This window comes from Sardina pilchardus, chromosome 21 (genome assembly GCF_963854185.1).
Source record: "Sardina pilchardus chromosome 21, fSarPil1.1, whole genome shotgun sequence".
NCBI lineage: Eukaryota > Metazoa > Chordata > Actinopteri > Clupeiformes > Clupeidae > Sardina > Sardina pilchardus.
Genome location: NC_085014.1, coordinates 9,879,592 through 9,890,259, shown reverse-complemented (window position 1 = coordinate 9,890,259; position 10,668 = coordinate 9,879,592). Strand labels below are relative to the sequence as shown.

The 10,668-nt window shown below is 45.3% G+C and overlaps 1 protein-coding gene across 2 annotated transcripts in view; it reads left to right on the top strand.

The window, feature by feature from the left end:
• Positions 1-10,214, top strand: part of LOC134068390 (progesterone receptor-like) — a 10,609-nt gene extending 395 nt beyond the window's left edge. Inside the window, exons 1-8 of one of the 2 annotated variants that reach the window (XM_062523964.1) lie at positions 1-904; positions 2,117-2,256; positions 3,522-3,638; positions 4,504-4,773; positions 5,516-5,660; positions 7,977-8,107; positions 8,738-8,889; positions 9,460-10,214. The exon at positions 1-904 is cut by the window's left edge and continues 395 nt beyond it. In XM_062523964.1, coding sequence (XP_062379948.1) covers positions 1-904; positions 2,117-2,256; positions 3,522-3,638; positions 4,504-4,773; positions 5,516-5,660; positions 7,977-8,107; positions 8,738-8,889; positions 9,460-9,618 — 2,018 coding nt within the window. In that variant the 3' untranslated portion in view covers positions 9,619-10,214. Of the gene's footprint in view, positions 905-2,116; positions 2,257-3,521; positions 3,639-4,503; positions 4,774-5,515; positions 5,661-7,976; positions 8,108-8,737; positions 8,890-9,456 lie in introns of both variants that reach the window. The other variant, XM_062523963.1, reaches the window with a different exon arrangement.
• Positions 10,215-10,668: the final 454 nt, after the last annotated feature.

The following is a 10,668-nucleotide window of genomic DNA, read 5'->3' as shown; positions in this document are numbered from 1 at the left end:
CTGGAGTGGCGATTACGCGTGGAGTTGATGCGCGCGTCTGTAGCAGCAGCACTCCCCGTGATCTCCCTCACACCGTCGCCTCAGAAGATACCAACAAACTGTGCGACGCAGTTTCCCTGTCCCTCGGACTAAATTCTGAGTCGGAGAACTACGACATGGATCAGCCCTCGACGAGCCAAGCTTTCACCGAGAACGTCCAAAGTGAGGACCAACGCGCACACACGTCATTGGAGTTGGCCGAAACTGGAAAGTCGTCTGAAAGTGTGAAATCGTCACATTTCCCATATCAGAGAGAGGGTAGGAGATCAGTCGTGACAAACTCGCCTGGCTTCGTTGAAACTCTTCAAAGAAACAGAGACAATCATCTGTTTGGTATGGCGACTTTGCAGTTGACAGCCACGAACACGGTGTCTGACAGCCGACAGCCCTACATCGCATCGGAACCCCTACAGAAGCCTAGCCCGGGTGTGCATGGACAAAATATGGACGATTCAGAGGCTACACCACCTCAGTTTGAAGACATATTGAGCATAAACACCAGACAGCATGGTGGTGGTGAATGGGCCAGACATCGCTTTACTCCGAACTCAGGGATGTTTACAAATGACTTGGAGGTCTCCGGCCAGCCCTGGAAGAGTGCTCGCCAAAACTGGGACGGTGCGGGCAAGGTAGTGAGCCAACCCTCGAGACACTGCAACGTCCCCTCTACAAACTACTCTAGCTATGATTTATTTTTACGGAACTGCAATGACTACACGTTGCGCGGAGCTCCCCTGTCGTTTAGTAGATATTTCCCAGAGTCCTACTATTCTGGAGGGATGTATGGGAGGATACCGACCGCCGCCTCTCTCCCCCGACCATGTGAGTGGACAACCGGGCCAAACGGCCTCGCCCCAGCCTTCAGGTAGTGTTCCAAAATTCCTCTGATTCCTCTAAAATTCTTCTACAATGCTTTGATTGTGTCCGGAGCGTAGCTAGCAACTTGTCTGAACTTGAATTCGTAACTTTAAAGAAACAGCCTCATTTGAATAAAGACTTATGCATTGTTATAAACTCGGTCCTTGAAAATACTTTCTAGTTTGACTTTTATTTTCATGATACATGTAATATTTGAAAATGACACATTGCAAATGGAAGAATGATCCACGAAATTAAATCGATTGTATTGTGTGAATTACTGCATTGCGTTCTAAAACATGCAGTTAGTGTCACAGCCTTTTCTTCTGGCACAATTGTGCAAAGCAATTCCTGAAGGGCAAAGTTTCAGTTTGGACTTTATTAACAACTTACTCTCTGGGAGTCTTCCAAATGACTGTGTTATCTAATCATGTATCGCAATACTTATTGTGTGTGTGTGTGTGTGTGTGTGTGTGTGTGTGTGTGTGTGTGTGTGTGTGTGTGTGGGTGGGTGGGTGCGCACGTGTCTTCCAAGGTAGATGTCAACATCACGTTTAAAAAATCAATGAAGCCATCACAACCAATGTTGTTCAAATTCTATTCAACTCAGGGCACACTTCTGAAGTTCAGTTATATTTTGCATCTACTTTTCCTTATCATGGATGATCCTACCTTTACCTTGATGTAGTAGAATCTGACAAGTGTTTTTTTCTGCAATCTACTCCTGTTTATCATAACATGATGACTTGCGTTTTGTTTTGCCGTGATTGACAGAGGCCATGTTGTGATTAATGCTTGTGTTTGTGAAGCAGTGCCTCCACAGAGCCTGGTAAACCCTTGTAAACACCCCCAGGTAGCCTTGCGCCCTCTCCCCTCAGGATTAGGTGTGCCGCCTTAAGTTGCTTACCCTCTGTTTCCATTATGTGGCTCCGGATTGTTCCGTGTGTGCACCTCTGCTCTTCTAGGAACAGGTCTCACCGGAGGGGAATACGTGTAACGTCTAATTGTGTAACAAGCTACTTCCCCCCTATAGTCCTGGCCTGGATCTGTTATCTCTCTCTCTCTCTCTCTCTCTCTCTGTCTCTCTCTCTCTCTCTCTCTCTCTCCCTCCCTCCCCCCTACAGCGTCCTTGTGTGCAGCCATGATGGGCCTTTGTAATGATGTTTTTGTGTTTTTGTGTTTTTTTTTGCCTTTTGTCCCGGGCGGGCGGACTCACCAGGCTGGAGGACATGTTGCCCATGAGTTTCCTGCTGGCCGCCCCGAGGGCCTGTCAGATTTGCGGAGACGTGGCCTCTGGGTGTCACTATGGAGCCCTCACATGCGGCAGCTGCAAAGTGTTTTTCAAGCGTGCGGCCGAGGGTGAGTCAGCCAGAGTAGCCTGGTGTGGCGTGGCGTGTTGTCAGGCTGTTCACAAGCCACTATCTCCCACCTGCCTATTATGGCTAAGATATGTCCGTCTGGCCCAAACACAGCAGCAAAAGACATAATACACATTTTAGGATTCTTTTGAGAGGTGTAGTTAGTTATTGGACTAGCTGCTCCCTGTGTCTGTGATTTCTTTTTTATTATTATTATTTTGGCTGAGATATGAGATAAATTTTGGAAACGTGACTGTCAGATGGAAGGAACATCTGGGTAGACATTTCCTGCTCTGACGTCTGTCTGGGAAAATATTCTTTTCAGAAGTCCTCTTCTGATCAAGTACCAAGCAGATTGTACACAAAGGGAAAAGAAATCCATGTATTGGATTTCAACACTATCTTCTCTCTCTTCACTTGTTTAATTCATTTTAGGATAAAAGTGGCCCATGTTCATACTATAAGATCAGAGACACAGCACATTGTACACTTTAGTAGTTGCATAGTAAGTACAGAGACGGTTGAAAAAGTATTTAGCAATCTTTGGTAAGTAGTTTAGTTTTACTTCTACATAAAAGAGCAAGTGATTTGTTTCACACACTTACCACCATGGGCAAAGGACATGTGGTGGAAATGTACTGTAGTGTCATGGTGTTAATTGGTGTTTATCACAGTCAAAGTAACGCTGTGCGTGCAGTAGATTTTCCATTGGATTTAATGGAACACTTTGGTAAATGTCTTGTTGTGCATGTTGTTACAACTTTAATATACAACAGTTGTGATAATGTGCAGGGCTTTAATTAGAGAACAAGGGCTTTGGGAAGTGATCTGCCAAAACGTTATTTTTGTCAATGCATCGTGTCCATTATCATACATACATGCACCTTTTCAGTCATCTAAATGTACTGAAAATGAATGACAGCAAAGATTTTATGAAGAAAAAGCAAATCAGTTAAACATTAGCACAGTGTCTTCTGGGTTGGACTTTGACTATTTTAAATTACTTTTGCATGCACTACATATTAAAATAACTCCAACGGTGCCTCTTCCTACTGACACCACACTTCAAATTAACCATTCTTTATCTTTTTCTTCTCCTTCTTCTTCTTCTTCTTCTTCTTCTTCTTCTTCTTCTTCTTCTTCTCCGTCTTCTTCTTCTTCTTCTGCTTCTTCTTCCTCTCTTCATTATTTAGTAATAATTTACAGAGTACCTGTATTGACACAGGCCAGATGGTGAAACAATATTTGCGTTTTTTTGCTCTTCAGGGAAACAGAACTTCCTGTGTGCCAGCAGAAATGACTGCACCATAGACAAGCTCAGGAGGAAGAACTGCCCCTCGTGTCGCCTCAAAAGATGCTTTGGGTCGGGGATGACGCTCAGATGTAAGCAGGGAGGACTGTCATGGTTCAAATGATATAATGTTATTGCACTAGAAAGTCAAATCGCATTACAGTGTCATGTTCAGTTCGGTTGCGACCAATTCAGTTCTTATTTGTTTTGATCAGATCAAAAAAAGCAAACAGTTAAGATATTACCTGTATAGGAAACTACTAACCTATAAAATCTAGAATTATGAGACCTTTATTTGGTAACTGTAGGCTATCTTTTTGTTTTTGTCTGAACTTTCTTTAGGTTTCTACACCTAAAAGAAATGATTGATTTGTGCACTAAAAAGCTCCTATGAAATGATGGATTATATTTGTCACATATTATTTGGCGGATTTATCCATTTCCAACGTTGCTATTGATAAATTTGAATCTGCACCCATCCCAGTGGACATTGTTACTGTATGTGTGTTGCTTCATAAATCATTTTCTTTTCTGTGTTCCGAAATGGTTTTCATGATGCCTGTCTCTCCCATCATGATACCTCATGATACATGTCTGTCTCTCCCATCATGATACATGTCTGTCTCTCCCATCATGATACATGTCTGTCTCTCCCATCATGATACATGTCTGTCTCTCCCATCATGATACCTCATGATACATGTCTGTCTCTCCCATCGTGATACATGTATGTCTCTCCTATCATCTGTCTCTTCCATCGTGATACATGTCTGTTTCTCCCATCATGACACCTATCTCTCCCATCATGATACCTGTCTCTCCCATCATGATTCCTGTCTCTCCCATCATGATTCCTGTCTCTCTCATCATCATACCTGTCTATCCTTCATCATACCTGTCTATCCCATCATGATACCTGTCTCTCCCATCATGACACCTGTGTCTCTCTCATCGCAGCCCGGAAGCTGAAGGTGATTGACTCCCAGAAGCCCCCAGAGAGAAGTGACCCAGCCAGGCCGTCAGGAGACAGCACCTCGCCCAGAGCGGCCATCACGCTGCACTCACTGCAGTCTCTGCAGGGCATCCTGGAGCGCATCGAGCCCCTGGTGGTGAACGCGGGTCATGACCAGGGCCAGCCGGACAGCGCAGCCTCCCTCCTCACCAGCCTCAACCAGCTGGGGGAGAGACAGCTGGTGTCAGTGGTCAAGTGGGCCAAGGGCGTGCCAGGTATACTATATACTACTGCCAAAGATCCTTCATTACTGACCAGATAGATAGAGCAACATAATGCATCTGTTGCAATGGTATCTATCTATCTATCTATCTATCTATCTCTATGGGAGCAAAATGCAAACAGGTCCTGTCTGCTTAAAGAGGCGTGTCGCAAAGATGTCATAGTGGGACATTTTGATTGACATGTCGCAATGTCAATCTATGTCAGATTGACAAGCAGTTCAGTTCAAATGTGACGTCACTTTCTACGTAGGTCTGCGTAAAGGGGGATTTCGCCCCCCTCTTGTTTGCGAAAACAGAACATGGAAATGGTCAAATGTTTGCGTCTCTCGCTCCGCTTTAACCCTCACTGCTACTGCCATTTTATATATTGTAGTTTTTGAGATTACTACAGCTAACCGTTATTTTAATACTAAGGGACTACCCAATTCATGTAGTATTGACTGAAATGCTCCAAGACTTTATTTAAGTTCATAGTTATCGTTTCCATCTTGCTATTCTTGTTACGACTGTCATGTAGTAGAAAGTATAAACTTGTTTTCTTTATTCTGAATATCTTCAACTATTCTTTGCGACTTTGCCAGTTCTTTATTGAAGCATAGCACAGTGTAAATGATCAAACATTCTATCCATGGGTCTCAACTAATTTAAAATTAGAGGGTAGCAATATTCAGTCTGGTAGCATGAAATTAATTCTGCACTAAATGAAATAAAATGTCACCCCCCTCCCCTCCAGGTTTCCGTAATCTGCACGTGGATGACCAGATGATGGCGATTCAGTACTCGTGGATGGTGATCATGGTGTTTGGGCTAGGATGGAGGTCCTTCGTCGAGGCTGACGCCACACAACTCTTCTTCGCCCCTGACCTCATTTTCGATGAGTAAGTGCCACTCCACCCCTCTCCTGTCCTGTCCTGTCTTGTCCACTCCCCCACTCTCCGAGCAGTTCACTTTCCCTCGCTTGTTAGAAGAATGAAAAAAGAGACTCCAGTCTCCAACTTTATCCTTGGAAAGAGAAGTATTTAGATAGCGAGGGAGGGCCCGGAAAAGACATCGGACTGTTTTTTGGCTTTGAAGTGAGGACCTTGACATTTTGGATAAAAGGATTCTCGAGCACTGAAAAGAAAGCTTCTCATGCATAAACTGATAGTTCCATACCCTCAAAGGTTCTCAAACTTGGCAAAAATGAAATTGTGCAAAGAAGTAGTAGCAATAATAATAATAAGAAGAAGAAGAAGAAGAAGAAGAAAACAAATATAACTCTATATTAACCCTAAATATGACCATAATCGCAATCATTTCTCAGTTATGAAAAAGAAAGAAAATGGCATGTTTGAAGACAAATGTTCCTGTTGAGGTGTTCAAAAACACCTGCCTGTGCTCAATTGTTTGGCCACGGTTGCCGCGTTTGCAGCACCTCCATTGACACCCCCCCCGGACGGTCTTTCACACTTCCCTTTCACGCCTCCCCTCTCCTCCTCCTGTTTTGACGGCCGCTCGAGCCCAAACAATCGCAGGGGTGCTGCCATCAGCATACATATCCATCGCCGCGCCCTGGGGCCAGGTGTGTGTGTGTGTGTGTGTGTGTGTGTGTGTGTGTGTGTGTGTGTGTGTGTGTGTGTGTGTGTGTGTGTGTGTGTGTGTGTGTGTGTGTGTGTGTGTGTGTGTGTGTGTGTGTGTGACGTGCATTACCTGCCTTACCCTTGTGGCTTCCAGCACCGCTTGCTTTCTAGATGTTTGGTTCAGACAGCCTGCGGCAAGGAAGAGGTAGAGGGGAGTGGGGGAGAGAGGAGAGGAGAGGAGAGGGGAGTGAGGGAGAGAGGAGGAGAGGAGAGGAGAGAGGAGAGAGGGGAGGAGAGGAGAGAGGGTGAGAGGAGAGAGAGGCTCCTCGGCTGGCCTGGCCAGGGCGAGTGTGACAGCATACAAATGTGCTGTTATCTGGGCGGCGGGGGTGAAATTTCATACAGCATTAGCCAGCCAGTCTGGAGAGTGGCCCACGCTCAGGGTGGGTAATGGAGACGCCTAACCTTGTGTCTGACCCCCCCTACTCCCACCCCCCTCCCCTCAGTGACCCATACTGCCCTGTGCTGGCCTTGCCTCTCTCCCTCTCACTCTCTCTCTCTCTCTCTCTCTATTTTGCTCTCTGTCTCATTCTTTCTTTCTCTCTACCTCTTTATTTTCCTGTCTCCATCTCACTCATTTTCTCTCTCTCTCTCTCTCTCTCTCTCTCTCTCTCTCTCTCTCTCTCTCTCTCTCTCTCGTTCCCGTGACTGATATCTCTCCTTCTCCCACGGTTTCTCACGGTCAGTTACAGGGCCCTTTTCTCTGCCTCTTCTTCATCCTTCTCTTTCCCTCGCTTTTATTCTCTCGTTCTTATTCCCTTGCTGTTTTGATCTTCTTTTCCCCTCTCACTCTCTCCACTGATCTCTCCTCTGTTTTTTTCCATCCTTCTGTTTCTTCACCTCTTTTCTCTCATCCTCTTGATCTTTCCTTCTTAATGCCCCATCCTCTACCCTTCATTCTAATTTCTTATCAGGACTTACCAGGCCAGCAAGTTTGAAATCGCACACATCCACAATCGATGGAAAAGATGCTGGTGTGTGTGTGTGTGTGTGTGTGTGTGCGCGTAGGTGTGTGTGCCTTCTGAAGAACCCTTTTGAGGTTCTGAATGATGATTGAACACGCTTATTAGAAGCTGGCAGACGAGATGTTGTTCTGAGATAAAGTGCGGTGGTGTGGATTTGAATCTAATTGTTGCAGAGTGCAACACAACAGTGCTGTGCTGTGCTGTTGTTGTCTGGTTTGTCACTTTAATACCCTCTCTCTAACTTGCCAATGATTGGATGACTCTCAAGTCCCTCTTGAATCTCATATTATTTTCCTCTCTCCTCTCTTCTCTTATATTCTTTTCCTCTCTTCCTATCTTCTCTTTTTATATCTGTATTTTCTGCATTGTACGTACGTGATATACATTCTATTTATGTTTATTTCTATATTATATATCATTGTTTATGTTTCTGTGTTTTTGTATGTTTATACTTTGTCTCCTCTCTCATCTCTCTTGGCCCACTTCTCTCCACCTCCCTCCCCCTCTCCCCCTCTCCCTCTCTCTCCCTCTCTCTCCCTCTCTCTCTCTCTCTCTCTCTCTCTCTCTCCCTCTCTCTCTCTCTCCCTCCCTCTCTCTGCTCCTGCTGCAGGAGCCGGATGCGTGTGTCGGGGATGTACGAGGACTGTGTGCGTCTGCGGCAGCTCTCGCAGCAGTTCAGCGGGCTGCGGGTCAGTCGCGAGGAGTTCCTCTGCATGAAGGCCCTGCTGCTCTTCAGCTTCAGTACGTGCCGCGCCCAGTGTCCAGTGTCCGGCACACACATGCACGCACACACGCACACACACACACACACACGCACGCACACACACACACACACACACACACACACACACACACACACACACACACACACACACACACGCCGCCCAGAGCAGAGCGCTTGCTCACTGGCCAGTGCACATGGATCTGCTTGTTTCATGCTCAATTGGCTCCAAATGTGTGTGTGTGTGTGTGTGTGTGTGTGTGTGTGTGTGTGTGTGTGTGTGATGCTGTTTAGGATCTCCCAGTTACTGCTCTTGTTTCATGGTCAATTTGTCCCAAGTGTATGCAGTTTATATCTGTCTGTGCAAGTGTGTGTGTGTGTCCGTGTGTTTGTGTGGGCTTGTGTTTCAGTGTGTTTGTGTGTATGCAAGCATTAGTGTCTATCTCTCTCTCTCTGTTTGTGTGTGTAGGCATATGTGTCTCTCTCTGTGTGTGAGTGTGTGTGTGTTCGTGTGTACTGTATGTGTGTGTGTGTGTGGGTGTGTTTGTGGGTGTGTTTTAATGTATGATTTCCTTGATAACACAGACTTCCTTGTGTGTGTGTGTGTGTGTGTGTATGTGTGTGTGTGTGTGTGTGTGTGTGTCCCACAGTTCCAGCAGAAGGGCTGAAGAGCCAGGGCTGTTTCGACAAGCTGCGGACCACCTACATTAACGAGCTGGACCGCGTGGTGACCGACCGTGACCACGGCAACCGCTCCGAGCGCCTGTTCCAGCTCACACAGCTCCTGGACTACCTGCAGCTGGTAACCAATCACAGACCTCCTCCGCATTCCCCAGACACACACACACACACACACACACACACAATGACTGGTCAAGGTCAAGCTGCCCGGAACATTTGCAACATGTGTGCGTCACCAGGGAGTTGATTTGGGCTTGAAGATGTATTTGCTGCAGACCATATTTAAGAGCAGGAGACAGCGATAAGGCTGCTGCTGTGTGGAGCCAAGCGGCAAATATGGCAGCAAGTAGAAGACAGTTTTCCATCTTATGATTTGGGGTTTCCATGCGTATATGTACAGTATATATATATATATATATATATATATATATATATATATATATATATATATACTGTATATGCTATATATATATATATATTGTACAGTGATGGTTGTCAGCGCTTCCTGACTCATTTCCAAACCACATGGTGCTTCAGAAATTGACGTAACCACACACACCCACCCCCCCCCCCCACCCCCACCCCACACACACACACTGACACACATACAGTACACACCAGCCTGCATTATAACAGCAACGCTCTTTGTGCCCCCTCCCCCACCCCCCACCCCCCTTGTGTCCCAAAGCAGATTGTGCAGAAGCTCCATCAGTTCACCTACGACCTCTACGTCCAGACGCTGATGCTCCAGACCACTGTGAACTTCCCCGAGATGATCTCTGAAATCATCTCTGTGCACGTGCCCAAGATCCTCCGAGGCCTGGTCAAGCCCATCCTGTTCCACAAGTGACCGCCGCTCCCGTTTGCAGCCTCCGGCACGTCACGTCACGTGGGCCTGGTGTCGAACGATAAGCTAAATCTCGTTTTTCTTCAACTGTCCATTTACAACTTTGCTGATTTCATTTGCCTTTGTCTTATCCTACGGTAGCAGGAGTTTTGTAATAGTACATACATATCTGTGAAAGACTTTAAAATGGCCTACAACTGTTTTGTACCTTTTATTGGGGTTTGTTAGAAATCCTGATATGTGCCATTTCTGCCCCAGTCTTGGGAAAGATTACTCAGCGCTGTAAATAAGGCCAAAAATACCTGAAACATTTTCGACGTGGACACGAAATGTGATGAACTTTCTGCTAGGTTACGGATTAATGTGAGTATGTGTGTTCACAAAATATATAGCCATGACTAAATAAATATGCTGAATGGTATATCAGGGACAAAAACATTGCAAATTGTATATTTCTTTGTTTTGATACATTTCTAACACTAGTGTGTACCAGAACATAATTATATTCTTGTTTGTAATGTATTTGTATTTGTGTTTATTTTGTCGATATAAGCTGTCACCAATCAATACAATCTAATAAATGTAGTATTTTTATTTCATTTTGTGGTGTGTGTGTGTGTGTGTGTGTGTGTGTGTTAAAGGACCGTTTTAAAAGACATTTTAGTGTTACTTTGAGGACATAGTATTTAAATAGTTTCCTGTGTCTTCCTTATCTGCAAAGGGTGTGTCTGTTCTGTATCTAAATGGAGTACTTTTGACTGACATGACTCATGACTCATGACTCTACTACTTTAAACAGTTCTACCTGCATTTTAATCAACTCCATGGGAATATCCTCAGACAACAGGGTGCATTAGCCCCACCTAGTGGAGAAGGGCAGAATTGTCAGGAGAGAGCAAGTGTCCCAGGGCCTGTCTGCAGGGCAGAGAGTAGAGACTGGCCGCCGGAGTCAGTTCCTCATTTCAGTGGAGGATCTCTGATCAGTGGTAAGCACACAGATATTTGGCATGTCTAAATGGACGGTTTGAAGAATTAAGAGAAAGTTTGCATCTA